General features: G+C 41.2%; 4 protein-coding genes across 4 annotated transcripts; 1 reads left to right on the top strand and 3 right to left on the bottom strand.

The window, feature by feature from the left end:
* Window positions 1-371: 371 nt before the first annotated feature.
* On the bottom strand, window positions 372-5,340 carry LOC124336910 (E3 ubiquitin-protein ligase Su(dx)-like). Its single transcript, XM_046790826.1, has 16 exons — window positions 5,040-5,340; window positions 4,759-4,958; window positions 4,550-4,694; window positions 4,333-4,489; window positions 4,113-4,261; window positions 3,710-4,033; window positions 3,487-3,642; window positions 3,315-3,423; window positions 3,072-3,238; window positions 2,859-2,987; window positions 2,485-2,727; window positions 2,216-2,375; window positions 1,821-2,095; window positions 1,522-1,747; window positions 1,328-1,424; window positions 372-982 (listed from the first exon to the last, which is right to left on the bottom strand). Exons 2-16 carry the CDS (start codon window positions 4,850-4,852, stop codon window positions 810-812), a joined length of 2,604 nt encoding a protein of 867 aa, XP_046646782.1. The 5' UTR covers window positions 4,853-4,958; window positions 5,040-5,340; the 3' UTR covers window positions 372-809.
* Window positions 5,341-5,415: 75 nt separating this feature from the next.
* Window positions 5,416-7,436, top strand: LOC124337053 (alanyl-tRNA editing protein Aarsd1-B-like). The gene is made up of 10 exons (XM_046791073.1): window positions 5,416-5,560; window positions 5,631-5,759; window positions 5,825-6,077; window positions 6,150-6,268; window positions 6,331-6,447; window positions 6,517-6,647; window positions 6,705-6,771; window positions 6,845-6,985; window positions 7,049-7,140; window positions 7,213-7,436. Exons 1-10 carry the CDS (start codon window positions 5,522-5,524, stop codon window positions 7,334-7,336), a joined length of 1,212 nt encoding a protein of 403 aa, XP_046647029.1. The 5' UTR covers window positions 5,416-5,521; the 3' UTR covers window positions 7,337-7,436.
* Window positions 7,299-10,215, bottom strand: LOC124336960 (carcinine transporter-like). Its single transcript, XM_046790931.1, has 11 exons — window positions 9,742-10,215; window positions 9,547-9,684; window positions 9,381-9,484; window positions 9,163-9,317; window positions 8,892-9,060; window positions 8,699-8,825; window positions 8,479-8,615; window positions 8,202-8,416; window positions 7,951-8,132; window positions 7,705-7,883; window positions 7,299-7,628 (listed from the first exon to the last, which is right to left on the bottom strand). Exons 1-11 carry the CDS (start codon window positions 9,979-9,981, stop codon window positions 7,427-7,429), a joined length of 1,848 nt encoding a protein of 615 aa, XP_046646887.1. The 5' UTR covers window positions 9,982-10,215; the 3' UTR covers window positions 7,299-7,426.
* Window positions 10,216-10,305: 90 nt separating this feature from the next.
* LOC124337073 (nuclear inhibitor of protein phosphatase 1-like) lies at window positions 10,306-12,033 on the bottom strand. Its single transcript, XM_046791099.1, has 7 exons — window positions 11,938-12,033; window positions 11,812-11,872; window positions 11,637-11,726; window positions 11,503-11,566; window positions 11,214-11,437; window positions 10,941-11,153; window positions 10,306-10,871 (listed from the first exon to the last, which is right to left on the bottom strand). The coding sequence occupies exons 1-7, from the start codon at window positions 11,964-11,966 to the stop codon at window positions 10,467-10,469; spliced, it is 1,086 nt and encodes a 361-aa protein (XP_046647055.1). The 5' UTR covers window positions 11,967-12,033; the 3' UTR covers window positions 10,306-10,466.
* Window positions 12,034-15,598: the final 3,565 nt, after the last annotated feature.

Genomic DNA, 15,598 nt, shown 5'->3' with positions numbered 1-15,598 from the left:
ACCAATATCAGCGCGAAAATATACTCACGCCTGCTGCCAAACGATGCAGACGAATCTTTCAGAGTCCATCTGGCGGGAAAATTTCACTTTTTAATTCAACGCCACCTAACGTCAATGAACTCAACATTTTTATTATTTTCGCTTATAGTAGAAGTTTATTTTTATTTCATCCAGTGCGGTATGCAAAAAAAAAAAAAAAATCAACAGAAATAGTACATCATTCAGAATGATAGAAAAATTGAACGGACAAAAAACACGTCCAGCGTCGCCTCGGCGGTTATACATGACGGAAACGCGTGAAATAACACACACCCTCGCTCCCACAAAGAACAAAAAAAAAGTTAATAATAAACTCTATCGATTTTTTTTTGTTGGTTTTGTTTGTTGGTTTTTTCTTTTCGTTTTAAATCTAAAGGGGGGGGGGAATTGCTCACTTTTTAGTACGTAAACAATCAACATATTATTGTCAAAACACACAGACACTCACACGATTCTCACATTCGCGTCGAAAGTAACGTCGTTCAATTTTTTTTTTTAACAAGAGATAGGCCGACGTCGACACGATATATTATAAGAAGAAGAAAATGGGAGAAATATTTTATAGTATAAAGGGAGGATCGGGTTGGGGGAGATATAGAGGGGCAGTAGGTAGAAAGGTACTAATGTGTGAAACAAAGAATAGTAGTGGCCTAATTATGCACAATCTATTGTACAGTTTTTATTTTTCTGTAAGGATAAAGGTCAGCCTATCTCCCCACTCGAAACATTTCGCTACCATACGATTTCATTTTCTGATATTGGTTTTTCTTTTATTCCTGACCGAAGCCTTCCGTTTCCTCAATGGCGAACGTCATCTTCTCCACAAGCTGCTCGTAACTCTTGTAGGGTGGCAAATCTAGCCGATTGAAGCAGGTGTGCGAGCGTGGCAGCCACGTCTCTTTGCCCACCTTCTCGATGCAGAATCGCTGGGGTCCATTGCTCCCTGAAAGGAAAAAAACAAAAAACAATTCAATGGTTGATTAAACAATAAAAAGTACCCAAAAAACAACTAGAGAAAAAAGAAGATCAACGAGCCGGAAAAGTGAACAATTCATTCCACCGCAAAGTTAGAGAGAGAGAATGAAAGAATGATGCGGATCGACAGATGGGCGCGTGGTTGTGGGTACGGTTTTGACGTAACCGCACACACAAGACAACACAGTCGGTTCACACCATAACGGGACGTCGCCGGAAGTGAAAGAACAACACAAGACAAAATCGAATCTGGACACCGAAATTGAAGGGGGAAAAGATAAAAGAAAGAAAGAGTGAGAAAAAATTGTCTTACCCATGAGCTCGGCGAATCCTCCGACGGGCACTTTGCACGTACCGCAGACAAACTGCAGTAAACGGGCCCTCTTCTCGTTGTCCATGGCGCGTACAAACTGTAATAATAACAACGCAAAGGGAGATTGAGATGAATCTGGAGAAATCAAGAGAGCGGACACACCAAACAGCGGACTTTTAGCCCAAAATTAGTACCTGCCAGAACCATTGGACTTGCTTCGAGTTGCGGGTGTAGTGGCGGTAGACCGTGTTGCGCTGCCAGTCGTCGATGTCGATCTCCTGCATGCCGCAGAGCATCAGCTCCAGCTCGCGCTCGTCAAAGTAATGAAGCCATTCGAGCGGAACCACTTCGTTGAAGCCGTCCAAAAAGGCCTTCGTTTGCTCCTCAATGCCTCGGTTCATCCTCCAATCTGTCATCAATCTAAATCCAAGCCAATTCAATCCGGTTAATGAAATCAAAAAAGGGAAATCATTTCGAATTTGAAATGACTCACCGCAAGTATTCTTCCTTGTTTTCCTCGTTGACGCGAACGTTATCGCCGCCGGGCTTCAATTCGTGGTGAGTCAACTGTCCGAGGACCTCGAAATCGGCCGAAAAGTAAAGCTCCAATCCGCATTCTTCCAGATTGTTGTCCTTGATCCACAGGAGCGAATTGTAGAATTCCGGATCCACCGACTCAATGTCTTTGGTCGTCAGCTTTTTGTTCAGCATGCGCTTGTAGAACGGCAGCGTGAAAGCCGAGTAGATGAATCGTCCGTGATACAAAGCCTGTTGTCGTGTGCAAGGACACAAATAAAAAAACAAAACAAAAGGATCGTGAATGTCATTCCGGCCTCGATCGACCCGAATTCTCTAAGCCGAAAGAGATTTGTCAGCCATCATCCATACCATGGCGATGAATCGACCGATAAACTTGAAATAGTGCAGGTGATCGGGATTGACGTGGGACGCTGGATTGATCTGAAGGCTGTAGTTATTCTTGTTGGCGTATTCAAAGAGGCAGTACATGGGATTTAACACTTCGTGTGACAGCAAGAGAAACCATTCCCTGTCAAAACAAAAAAAAAATGAATAGAAAAATCAGTTTCCTCTTCAGTGTCCAATTATCGCACACTTCAAGGGGCACAAAGGGGGTATTTAATTAATAATAATTTTACCTTGCCACTCCTCCGTAATCAAGGCCCTCCTCGCCGCGGAAAATGACGTACAGTCGCCTGCGGAGCTCGTAGGCGGGCAAGCGCATAATCTGATGGTGCGAATCTTCAAAGAGCGTCGACCGGTTGAGAGTGATCTTGATGTGTGATGGTAAGGCATTACTCTGACACAGATAGCGGAATTGAGATAGCTTCCAGCGGAATGAGCGCTCGTAAGCGATGGGAACGCCATAGGCACCTTTCGGACTGCGTCCAGCGCAATGAGGAAAAAAAAAACACAAGCAATTAACACACACAAAGCAATAAAAGCACTTTCAAGTGGCGGGCGAGCTGGATAGAACACGCTGTGGCAGTAATGATGGACAACATAATCATACCCTTTAGTTGCGCCTGGTCTAGGATCTTGGAAGGTGGTCGTCCGGGTATTGTGATCCACGAAATAATGAACACCATCGTCCGTGATTCGCATTTCCCAGCCGGGAGGCAAAGGATCTTCTTGGTTCATCCTGAAATGAATCAGAGAAAGAAAGAAAGAAATGAGATATAGATTGATTGAGGGATTTCGATGAATTGACAAGTGAGAGACACACCCCTGGGTTCTCGGATCCTCCCACTGTGTGGTGCGATTCTTGTGGTTGACAAAGTAGACCCTGCCATTAGGCTCGACACGTTTCTCCCAGCCTTCTGGCAAAGGTCCAAGCGGATCGCTCTCTTCCGTACCCGTCACCACCGCCGTTCCGGTGCTAACTCCTCCACCCTAGTTAGGAAAAAAACAACAACAACATCAATGCAAGTGACGTCACAATTAGCTCAATGATCAATGAATCAACTACCTGTGGAAATAGGAATCTCTGGCTGCACTGTTGAACAACATGCGCTCGTTGGCCTTGCCACTGCTCGTAATGTTGCAGACGTTCAACATTCGGCCTTTGCCATGTCGTGCTGGTTAATTTGCAAATACGAATTAATTTAATTGAAAAAGTTGAAACCATCAAATAAACTTACGATCGAGTGTTGTGATCCACGTAGTAGGCTCGACCCCGAGGGTCTCTTCTCATCTCCCATCCGGCCGGAAGAGGCTGCGGGCGCTCCCACGTCGTACTCCGCGTGTTATGATCGACGTAGTAGCGCCGGTTGTATTTATCGAAACGGACTTCCCATCTAATTAAGACAAAATAACGTCAGTTACATTTCAAATGGATGGGATACAACGACAGCATCAACTCACCCTGGCGGAAGAGGTTCTTCGGGACCAGCTGGAGCAGCCGGAGGTGCTGTCGTGGCTGGGGTAGTTTCAGTCCTCGGAGCCGGTGGTGGTGCTGCTGTCCCGTTGGGAGTCCTGGACGGCGTCTGCTGCGGTGTTCCGTTGGGTGTCCTGGATGGAACACCAGTTACTGCTGGAATGGGGGCGGCTTCAACATCATTCGATCGGGTACGAGGACGAGCTCCGCCACCATTTTCGCCCGTGGTCGAATTCGTGACAGGAGCTACTGCTGCACCGTTCGTCCGGATCTCAGCGGTTGAGCTGGATTCACCTGTTTCTCCGTTCACTCTGATGATAAAAGAAATGGGAGCACACAGATTTATAATGATGAATTGCTCGCTTCCATTTGAACGCTGCACATTATTACCTCGTTGCGCTTCGACTACTGCCTGTCAACAATTTTGGATCTACCCTCATTCCGTCCATCACAATAAAAATTTCTCCAATCTTCACTTTAGAGCTGCGACCGTTAGCTGCTTCTGTCGTTGATGCAATGCTAGTATTCTTTATTTCTCCCTATTGATGCCAGAAATATTGAATAATTTTGTTTTTTTTGTGTTTTTCTGGTAATCAAGTTTGAGGCTTACCTTAACATCCAGAACAAGACTGGTTTTATCAAATTTCCCTTGTTCTCGTACTAGTTGTTTTTGGATATCTATTCTGCCTTCTCCTAGAACCAAATCTCGCTTGAAAGTTGAATGACTGTAGAGCCTCAGTAGACATTTTGAATTGATTTTCACAAGACTAGAAAACAAATAAGATAAGACACTTGCAAATGTGCTGAATCATAAAAACTGTACATACACAGTGAAGGATTCACAAGACCAAGTGGGATCATGTGTGTTCTTCACAGCCTCAGTTTTCCGAACCACTTTCCCATCAACCAAGATTTCAACATATGGTGAAGGTTTTTTTGTTATGCAAACTGGGTCAACAGTGGCCTTTAGAACTATATTGCATAAATCAGATTAGAACTTTTCCAATGTAAAGATTAAAGATCAATTGCATTGAACCTGAGAGATTTAGTTGATGAAAGTGGGAGTCATTGTTGTTCCTAGAGCTTGCGCTATTGGAACTGGTTACAACAGCTGCAACAGTTTCAGCCATTTCATGGAGGTCAGACCTTGGACGTTGCTGTAGTTCAGAACTACACCAGATACTAAACTGATCTGGTGTTTTCAACACTATCAAAGCCCATAATCAGAACAGGAACCTGTAAAAAATTTAAGAGATAAGATGAGTACTGATTTTTGATGTCATCATTGATAAAGATTTTGCTATGCAAACCACTAACCTGCATCCACACTGCTACATGGAACATGAATGATGTTTCAGGGGTTGAAATTAATTTATAATCTTTATAACAACCAGGCTTTACGACTTTAGAATGTCACTGTGAAGTGAAAACAGCAAAAAAATACACCTACAGGGCTCAGTTGAGTATTAGCGCGAAAGTAAAATTATCTCTTTAAAATGTCAATAAACCGAAATACAAGCAGGCAGTATAAAGATTAGAAACTCTGGTGGTATTTCCCGTTGAACGAGATAAAATTATAGCTGCAATTATAGCAAACACACAAAACACAAGTACAAGACTACAAGTCTTTGCAATAAGTCACCATTTTTTCTTGGCTTAAAACACTGTTGCCAATTTCTTCTCTTAGTGTTTTCTTCAAAGTTGTAAATATTGCCAACAGATGGATTGTAATTTTGTCTGCTAGACTGCTAGAAAGGGAAAAAAAATAACAACAGTGCAAAATTTGCCAAAAGTCTACGATGGTCTTTGAATGTCAAAAATCACCGTACAAGAAAGAGGTTCAATAAATTTTCCTTTTTGGTATTTGTATTTTCTTATCCTATTAATGATCAGTATGGTGTTTCGTAGTTTACGAGCAAAGTCGTCTCTTGTTCGCCGTGTCAGATCGAGAGGCTCGTCCAGGGGAAAAAGGAGAAAGTACAAGCATTTGAAGTCTTATTGGAAGATACCGTTTTTTTCCCTGAAGGTGGAGGCCAGGTAATTTTTACGTTAAATTATACATCCTCATGTAGAATTGGTTTTAAAAATCCAAATGTCAAAAGCCTGATGACAGAGGCTTCTTGAACGGAATCCCTGTCTTGCAAGTCAAAAGAAGAGGGAAGGATGCCATCCATTTCTTACAAGACAGCCTGGATGTTGGGGCTCTAGCTACAGGTGTCATTGATTGGGAGAGAAGGTGGGATCATATGCAGCAACACTCTGGGCAGCATCTAATCACTGCAATTGCTGATGCTTCATTTGGTTTCAAAACAACATCTTGGTGGCTTGGGGAATCTGTTTCCCATATTGAATTAGGTACATTTTTTCTCCTTAACTTTATTTTCTGAATTTTCTGTTGCATCATTGATGCTAATATTAAATTACTAGATGCTGTAAATGTGACTGATGCCCAACTTAAAACCATTGAAAGCCAAGTGAATGAAAAAATCAGGGAAGCTGTCTCTGTGGAAGTAAAAGTATACGAAGGAGATGCAATACCCGACCAAGTAAGAATTTAACTTCAATTGACATTAAATTTGAATTAAAGAAAACCATATTGGGTTCGTAGGTCCGTTCTAGAGGTCTTCCCGATGACCACGTTGGTCCTGTTCGCGTCGTAACTATTTTAGGTGTAGACAGCAACATGTGTTGTGGAACTCACGTTTCCAACCTTAGTCATTTACAGGTATTGTACGCAGTTTACTACCCCAATAGTACAAGCAATAATTAACCATCGATTACATACTTCATTTAGTTCATAAAGCTGCTCTATACTGAAAAGGGTAAAAAGAATAAGACCAACCTCTTCTTTATAAGTGGAAATCGAGTGTTAGATTACATCAATCGTTCACTTGACAGGGAGCGCCAGTTGACTAAAATTCTGAGGTATGAAATGCTTAAAATGTTTAAATGACAAGTGATTAACTCATTTGCTCGTTTTAGAAATGGACCTGAAGATCATGTCGATTTAGCTAATAAATTGCAAGCCTCAGTAAAGTTATCACAAAAGGTAAAACAACTTTTGAACTTCTCCGCATCCTAATCGACTGTAGATTAATTTAAAAATTTTCTTTTCTTTTAAGACTTTGCAAACTTTGATGAAAGAATTAGCTGTCAATCAGGCAGAGAAAATTAAAACCGAGAAACCGAAATTCGCAATTGTTCACCGCAAAGACGGCGATGCCGATTATGCAAGCGCTCTAATTTCAGAACTGGCTTCTGAGGTATCTAGATTATTAGTTTTTAATTGTACTAATTCAAATTTTGTTTTAATATTCTCTCTTTAGGACATCACATTACTTATTACTGTGGGAGAAGATAACAACGGGCAAATGACTCTTATCGGCCAAGAGGATGTAGTCAGCTCTCTTGGTCCAAAGTGCGTTCCATTGCGACAGATCTCCTTATCCAAACAAATCGTTCAAACTAACTCTGAAATATTTGATTTTAGAATTTGCAGTTGTTTGAACGGAAAAGGCGCCGGCAAGGGTAAAAGATTTCAAGCAAAGGTTACGCAACTCAATCCATCAGCACGGCAAGAGGCGGAAACGATCCTTCGTGATTACTTCCAGTGAGAAACAAGACATCGGTGCAATTAACTCAATTTTGTACTTGAACCTTTCAAAGCCTGGCAATAAGAGTGATGTGAATACAGACGAAACGAGTTAATACCAATAATGTAATTTAACTAATCCGGATTTGTCAACTGGTAGCTCTAGCGAGCTCATTCGGTGAACTAGAAGCTTGCGCATTGATTTTCGATTCGCCAGGGGTGTCGACAAAGGGGTAGTGTTCTCCACTCGAAGAGGCGTCTCTTCATTGTCGACGGGTCCCGACATTTCATGCATTTCAATTGACTCGTCAGCCCTTTTATTGGATGGAAAATAATACTGTTGGTTTACACACACACACACATTTTAAACGAAAGCTTCATTGAAAATACTTGTCAGGGATGCATTGTAGGCAATCTCTCAAGCCGAAATCCTTGCCAAACTCCTCGCCCTCTTCCATCGTTTGCGGTAACTTCTTGTGTAGAGTCTCCGGAAGGCGTAATCCTACTACACCTCCGATAGCCGAGATGATGCCCATGACAACTAAAGGTAAAACTAGCATTTCCGAACCCTAGTTAAAATTACAAATGGATTAAATTCATTGTATCCATCGAAAAGAAATTATTTAAGAAAATTACTAAATAATTGACGAATGGAATGACGGCTAAACCGAGACCCCCCAGATAAGCGGTGAAGCCGATACCGATGCCGCGAACCTCGGTCGGATAGAGTTCTCCAGCAAAAGGATACAGAATGAGAAAGCTTGCGGCAATAGCGAATTTTGCGATCAGATAAAGGATTAAAGTCTCGTTAACAGCTTCTGTAAACGTAAATAATTATTTCAAAGTTTCAATATTATTTTCCCAGCTACTAGTAAATGGACACAGACCCGCCGGCATCAAGACAGTGGCAACGCAAAAGAGTCCGCCAACAACCATTAGCATGCAGAGCGGCCAACGTCTCCCCCAGCGATCCATGACGGCCCAACAGAAGAGATAGCCAGGGATCTCCACCAATCCGGAGAGAAAGAAGGAAAAGTATTCATCGCTACCCATCACTGGTCCGTAATAACTCAACCCAACATAAACCGTATTATTGGCGAACCTGAAATATTAAAATGAAAGTTTCAGAAACTAGAAATCCTTTAAGACGAATAACGTTGATACCAATTGAAAGTGATGAGTATAGTTTTAAGCCGCATATTCGGAGTGCGGAACAAACTAGTCACGCCTACGACCTTGTGGGGTTCTTTAGGGGCCGTTTTTCGTGTCAAACTCGAATTGCGGTTTTCAGTCATTTTTCTCTGTAAAGCAAGAAAGTCTTGTGGTGAATTTCCTCACTTTTGTTATTAGATATGAGGGTTAAAAAAAAAAAAACTTTGATTACTTCCAGTTGTGGTAACAAATGCTCGGGAAATTCCTTGCCATTAATCTTGGCGCAGGTCTTCATTATAGCTTTCACTTCGGCAAAACGACCTTGTGACATTAACCATCGAGGAGATTCTGGCAGATATCTAAAAAATTACATCATTATCAAATATGACGCAGCAATTTTCATTGTGCAATTTTTGTAAATTTACACGAGATAGATGAAAAAGACGAGAAACGGCAGGGTAGTTGCGTAACAGAGATGAGTCCAGTCTCGGACAACATAAGCTACTCCGGACAAGAGTAACATACCCATCGTGTAGAATAGACAGGTCATGACGGTGATAAAAGTCCGGTAGGTAGGGCCGACTAGTTCCAAGGCTATATAATGACGTCATTGAAACAACAATTGGATTAAGATTACGAATCCTTACAGTGTCCTGGATACGCAAACCAGGCCATACTGCTACTGTATTCGTATACCTATGATGAATGGAATTTGATAGATGGCCGGAATTGTAATTCCAACCATAAACCGGCAAGCGGCCCAAAGCCAAAAATTAGGAGCAAGTGCTGTGAGTATTCCACCGGTGAGTTCGACACTCAGACAAAGAAAGAACGACGTCTTTCTTCCAACCCTTGAAAAATAAAAAAAAATTTCGAATGAGTTTAAACTTGATTTACGTATCTATTCCAATTACCTGTCGCTAATAACACCAAAAATGTAAACGCCAATGATGCCCCCGACGTTCAACAGTGAAAGTCCAATCGTCGGGTAAAGATTACGAGTGCAAACTAGTTCAAACTGAAAAAGCAAATTTAATTATTTTAAAGAAAATGTAGGGGGAAAAAATAAACAATCATTACATCAATGACGATCGACGAAGAAATGATGGACTTGTCAAACTCCCATCCGTACAGGCACTCGGTAACGTTATTGCCGTCGGCCGATTCCGTAAAATTGTACATGGTGCATTTGCTGAACTCCATTACTCCATCATTTACCTGTCAATCCCAAAATTGATTAAACACTTCGTAAATTTACTCAATTAACGTAATTACTGTATAAGGAATGTTGGTCATCTTCCATTCGTTGGAAGTCCAGTTTTGGGAATCCACATCCGGCGGACTTTTGCACCAGTGGTCGGGAACGTTGGCCATAAAGAGCTGATTGAAAGCGTGAAATCCGCAAGGAATGCATGCCGGAAGGCAAACTAGCCACACAAGCAACTTCTGGTACCGTCCAAATTCGCCCACAAAGGGCAGTAGGTCATCGAAATCCCAACTTTTCTTCTCGTCCATTTTCCGACACGTCAGTGGCTCAAATTCCGGCGTGTGTAAACTATGCAACCCGCTGGATGTAATTTTTTTTTCAGAAGAGACTCACCTCTTTGTAGATTTCACACGCTCGGATTCTGTACGGCAGCAGTTGGGAGAAATAGTTCAGACACCAAAGTTCACTAATAACCAGACCCGCAAATCAACGTCAGTCGCCGATGGACCCATGCTGATTACAGAGACAATCCAGGGCTTGGGTAGGCTCCGACTTCCCCTTATATCCGGTCAACAGCAGCAGCAGCAGTGGAATCCCTAAAAGTACATTAGTCTCGTGCGTCAAAATTTTTAACAGGCTAAAGGACCACCACCTTCGATGACTCTCTCCACAGAATCCCTACAACGTCGCCGATCATTTCAAATCTCGTTGTTGTTTTTTTAATTGATTTTATTTAAAAAAAAAGGAGGAAAATACGTGATGACATGACAAGTTGTAGAGGTGTGAATTGTCGTTACATAAGAAGTGAGGGTGTAGGCTTTTTACCCGGCCAAGCTTCTTTGGCGTATTTCTTTCTCTTAGGCCCGTTGGAGGAGGGATCAGACTCTACAGCAGGAGGTTGTGTAAACTCGACATTGAGCCGGGAAGTGACCGGTGCGGCAGCTGGCTCCATTGGGGCGGACAAATCGACATCGGGGGCAGGGTTTGGCATCAATGGAAGCCCCAACTTTGAAGCTAAAGTCGAAGAGAAGAGCCCAGAAGACGCGGATTGAGATGTTAAATGAGACTGGGATGATTCGCCCATCTCAGGGGGTAGGCCTCCGTACAGCCCTTCTCCTCCAGACGAGGCTGACAACGAACGGTGGAACTGGTTCTCTCTTGACAATGTTCCACTGGCTAAAGTTTCGCTTTTAATCCGCTTTAATATCACGAAAAGAAAACTTGTTAATATCACCAATTAACAGAATTTACACTATTTAATATTTACTTTTGTAGGAATAACGAGGGAAGTGTGAACAAGATTCCGGAATCTTCCCACATTGGGATCAATGTCTTCCGGATTGATAACTTCTTCTTCGTCATTGAAAGTGATCGACCTCTTCTTTCTCTTGCCTGCGGCAATTCTGCTGCCTGCGTCATCGTCGGCAATACCCAACATTGAGATCCGTCGATTATGAGCAGTGTTGAATTCAGTCAGATTCTAGATAAAGCAAACATTTGTGAAATTTTCATAAAAAGTTGAATTTAAAATGGCTCTTACATCCAACTCCATTTCTGATTCTGGAAGCCCAAGTTTCCCTCCATCCTGGTGACCACTTTTGGCTTCTTCTTCTAATTCTTCCAAGATCGGTCTGGGGGCATTTTGTGGTCGCTCTCTCAAAATGTAATATCTAGTTGAAGCACCAAAATGAAAAGTGCTGTCGACTGGCAGTTGGGTAGGCTTTTCACTTTCAATCCTCATGGTACCAATATAGGTCCCATGGGCTGGAGATTTGAAAACAACATTTAGATCAATGAACAATAAATGTTTGACAAAGTTGTACACTTACTGCTTCCCAGATCAACAAGAAATGCACGGTTCAGATGCTTATGCCACACAAGTGCAGAATGAACCTTCGAATCATGAAGACAGATGACAAATTAAAGAAGATACAAAGTGATAATTTAGAAGGATGCAACATACCCTGGAGCAGGATGCATGGTCAATACAAAAATCACACATTTGAGGATTCCGGCCAAAGAGGTAGCATTTCTTCTGATCTATCATCAATTTCTGTAAGAAACACGAAGAACAAAAACAAATACAAGCCGGTAAAAAAAATCATCAACAAAGCCGGCAATTAACAAACGAATGTTACCTGGATAAGTTTACCATCTTTGGTCACATCAAGGTGAAGTCCAGTCGTCGGTTTACCAGCCCTGCAGAAAAAGAAATCGGGGTTATTTCGGTACGTTTCACATTTCCTATTAAAGCGTTTAAATACCAATTCGGTATCTCATAGTGATTCGCCATTTTTTTGTTTTTTTTTCTGACAGCTTTTTTCTGAAGCACGCTGCAACATTGCACGATTTATTGAATAATAACCTAAATACGTGTAAAAGAGGCGGCAAAGTCGTAAAGCATTCAAACACACTCGGGTAATATGGTGCTACATTGTTACTAACGAATGGGACATAATGAAACCTTCAGCATTGGCGTCGTATAGACTGATATAATACTGGCTGGGTTTAAAAATTTTCTTTGGTCAACGATGATTGTGGAAAGCGCTTAAAAACATTCAACGAGGTCGAGAGTTTCTCTTTTCCCTATCAAAAAATAGAATTCGTCACCTTATTTGAGTCAATTTCAACATGTGATGTTAATGCATTATAATACACACTGGAAAAGAAAAGGTGAACCACCTTTCCTTTTCTGCGCCGAAATAAATTATACCGTCAAATAAAACTGAGCCAGCAGCAGTACACGAATGATGCCCTATATATTTAGACATCTGTCAAGGAGGAGGAGCAGAGTCTAATTAAACCATTTGGCTGCTCGTTTTATGTAACGACTTGGCGAACTGCGTAATTGGTTTAAATCCAGAACATTTATATTTTTACTCTTACTATAATTTACAATGAACAATAACCTACATTTATAAAAAAAAAACAAAATTAATTGTACAGTGGAAATTTCCAGATTCTAAAAAGCTCAAAACACCAGATTTAGAATAACTAAATTAACAGTACAAAAGTTTACGAATCTGTGGAAATCTTTACTTGACACCAAAAAATAGTTCAGCACCTCATTCCCGACTTGGATTTCCATATGCATCACATGTGCGTGGTGTTTTGTATATACAACCCCAAAGTCTGAGAACTCACCCGAGTGGAAATTCTCAGCGTTCAGGTGATGTTACACATGTCAGCATAAACAGTGAGCAGCACTCACAGGTTCAGCTAATGTCACAAGTTGACTGTCAGACAATTTAATGTTCACCTGACATTTCAGTTTTTAGGCTTTTTCTAGGTCACGCTAAAACTCTGATTCCGGATGACGTAATATCTTTCCCACTTTTTTATGTAATTCGTTTAAATGACAAAAATTTTTCTTTAGTGTCCATCGTTAAACCTCCCACCAGATATGATTTATGTACCGCCCATGTAAATTTGACTAAGGAGTTTGAATGGATTTAAAATAGAACCATAAAGATTAGAAAATATTAGTCCAAATGGCTTTTCTCACACATTTCGTAACAAAAACTAAATTCAAGAGAAAGAATTTTTTTTTTTTACTGGGAAATCACGTCGTTTGAAATCGTCCAAGAGCTAATAAAGTTGCATAAGTACTGTCCTCGTGTAGACGGACTGTGTTTGGTGGGTTGCTTTTTAAATAATTATTGTCCATTCGTCTTGTCAGTCGGTGATTGTGGAAAGTCCGCTGGAATGTCTCTCAGCAATACGAAGAAAAGTTCTGGTATGTAACAGAAGAGTTTCTCTTTCGCCCTGTCCAACAATAAACAAAACAAAAAAAAATGTAACACATTGAAGAGGAAGTCACGGACGATTTCCGGGCTGATGCCTGCGACACGATGGCAGGGCCCAGCGCAATAATATCCCGGCACCCATTTCCCTGTATATATTCGTCTGCTCGTTGAAAATATAACAAATAACGTCGCACAAAAGTTTTATCAAGAATTCTGCGTTCATTTTCCCTTTTTTTATTTTTTGGAATAGGCTATACCAACGGTCTAATAGGCACCTGCTTGTTGGTGGGTTGCCAATGACAGTAGTTGTGCGTACAGTACAACCGCACGGCGAAATAACCGCAAAGAGCGTGATTTGTTCACATTCAAAAAAGGATGGGGGGGGGGGATAGAATAAGCTAAAAAAAACTGCCTAGGCACACGTGAATATTAGGAGCAATTGGCGAGAGTTGCAATTTGCTCCCTTTCTCCTTTTCTTTTCAAAAGAAAAAATAAATTCCCCCCAGTTTTGTTGTTGCGCAACATAAAAAAAAAATAAAAATCCTTCCAGCTGGCGCTGGTAAAAGTATATCGGCAGAATGTCTATAACATGTAATGAGCACATAATGACTGGTACGAAAGATTTTTCAATCTGTAGCTATACACGCGCTTGTGAGTTGTGTGTTCGATATGAATGAGATCAAGAGCCGGAAAGTGTTACAAAACGTGCCGTCACGCATGGCTCGACCATGTACATTCTTTGTGTTTCATCTCGGACGATTTTCATCAGCAGCAGATGCACAACATCCAAATCTCCTAGACGATGTTGTTGTCGGTTCAAACATTTATCTCTAAAACCATCTTTTCTTTCGGGTCTGTGTTAAACACATGACGCAATTTAATCTAACACGACAGTCACGGTATACAAAAAAGACACTTTTTCCCGAAGAGGCTTGACCCGATATCTCTGCTGCTTTCTCCGCCGCTAAGACGAAAGTGCCACCAACCCGTAATGTTTGCTTTATTTAATTAATAAAGAAAATGTGTTATTCTGTCTCTGTGGCCCCTGTGGCCCGAGAGAGAGAGAGAGTATAGTGTACCAAGGACATTTTGTGCCGTGTCACGTCTTTTACACGACTTGAAAAACATTTTTCTGAAGGGGAATCCTTTTTTAAAAGCTTGTATAAGGATCTTGTGTGTTATATTCCTCATCTTCTTTTCGTAGAAGAAAAATAAATTTCCGTCTGTGGAAAGTCACAGGTAGAAAAATGAGTCCCATCCACAGGTACACTGGGTACATATACAACACCCATTATTAAATAACTTTCTAACGTGACCGGAAAAATCTATATGCTAGATTCTCTCTAGCTGGTTATTTGCACTCATTTTTATTGACTTTTGGTGCGGAAATTTTCACAATTGTTTGAACAGCAGACAGTTCGATAATCTTTCTGCAATTGCCAGGCAATTGCTGTGAGAGATTATCCGACTACCTGGAACACAGCAGCCGAAAATCTGGTTCGAATGGAAAGTGTACACATCAAATAAGAAAAAAGGGATTGAATTTTGTGTGTATAGAAAGCCTCCCATTTTTTTTCTCAACACAGAATTAACCTTGCGCCTTTTGTATACATATATAACCAACTTTATAGTACATGTCATTTGGTCCTCTATATATAAGTCTAACCTTTGTTCGTTTGAAGGTTTGAACTTTGGTCGGAGAAATGCGCTGGGAAAACACACACATTTTCTCCAGCAGTCGCTGTCTATAGGAGACTTTTTCATGTGTAATAATTTCATCTTATTCTTATGTATTATATATAGAAGGAGAAAATGTTGTTACGACAGCTGTACAGCTCTTTCCGACCATGGCTCTGGGTGGGTGCACCATCGGGGGGTGGTGGATGGTGGACCATATAATGATAATGAAAATGGTCGTCCATCACCACCAGTATATAGGACCTATACCAGCAGCCAACTTTCGTCCAGGAAATCATTCTTCCACATCTCTATATGTACATGAAAGGATATGATATTCCCGAAAATAAAAAACTTAATTAATCTCTCTTCTTTCAGGATGAGAGAGATAGACTGAATGTGACTCACGCTGGGTGAGAGAGGGAATTTTCTCGATTTCTAAAAAGTGACACTAGATGCGTTCTCACGCAGTTAGACTTCCGCCATTCATTACGACAACATG

This window comes from Daphnia pulicaria, chromosome 4 (assembly GCF_021234035.1).
Source record: "Daphnia pulicaria isolate SC F1-1A chromosome 4, SC_F0-13Bv2, whole genome shotgun sequence".
In the NCBI taxonomy this organism is placed as follows: domain Eukaryota; kingdom Metazoa; phylum Arthropoda; class Branchiopoda; order Diplostraca; family Daphniidae; genus Daphnia; species Daphnia pulicaria.
The sequence above is the reverse complement of the archived record's forward strand: the minus strand, read 5'-3'. Positions and strand labels throughout refer to the sequence as shown.

What these genes read in the sequence shown, in the direction of transcription:
- LOC124337073 (XM_046791099.1), bottom strand. Translation starts at nt 11,966, where the DNA reads ATGGCGAATCACTATGAGATACCGAATTG. An exon ending in CACTATGAGATACCGAATTG is followed by an intron (nt 11,873 to 11,937) that starts GTATTTAAACGC and finishes CTTTTTCTGCAG; the next exon opens with GGCTGGTAAACCGACGACTG. An exon ending in AATCAGAAATGGAGTTGGAT is followed by an intron (nt 11,154 to 11,213) that starts GTAAGAGCCATT and finishes TGCTTTATCTAG; the next exon opens with AATCTGACTGAATTCAACAC.
- LOC124337053 (XM_046791073.1), top strand. Translation starts at nt 5,522, where the DNA reads ATGGTCTTTGAATGTCAAAAATCACCGTACAAGAAAGAG. An exon ending in CCAACCTTAGTCATTTACAG is followed by an intron (nt 6,448 to 6,516) that starts GTATTGTACGCA and finishes TACTTCATTTAG; the next exon opens with TTCATAAAGCTGCTCTATAC. An exon ending in CAGTTGACTAAAATTCTGAG is followed by an intron (nt 6,648 to 6,704) that starts GTATGAAATGCT and finishes TGCTCGTTTTAG; the next exon opens with AAATGGACCTGAAGATCATG.
- LOC124336960 (XM_046790931.1), bottom strand. Translation starts at nt 9,981, where the DNA reads ATGGACGAGAAGAAAAGTTGGGATTTCGATGACCTACTGCCCTTTGTG. An exon ending in GTCTTTTTCATCTATCTCGT is followed by an intron (nt 8,826 to 8,891) that starts GTAAATTTACAA and finishes GTAATTTTTTAG; the next exon opens with ATATCTGCCAGAATCTCCTC. An exon ending in CTACAATGCATCCCTGACAA is followed by an intron (nt 7,629 to 7,704) that starts GTATTTTCAATG and finishes ATCCAATAAAAG; the next exon opens with GGCTGACGAGTCAATTGAAA.
- LOC124336910 (XM_046790826.1), bottom strand. Translation starts at nt 4,852, where the DNA reads ATGGCTGAAACTGTTGCAGCTGTTGTAACCAGTTCCAATAGCGCAAGC. An exon ending in AGACCAGGCGCAACTAAAGG is followed by an intron (nt 2,728 to 2,858) that starts GTATGATTATGT and finishes CGCTGGACGCAG; the next exon opens with TCCGAAAGGTGCCTATGGCG. An exon ending in GATTACGGAGGAGTGGCAAG is followed by an intron (nt 2,376 to 2,484) that starts GTAAAATTATTA and finishes TTGTTTTGACAG; the next exon opens with GGAATGGTTTCTCTTGCTGT.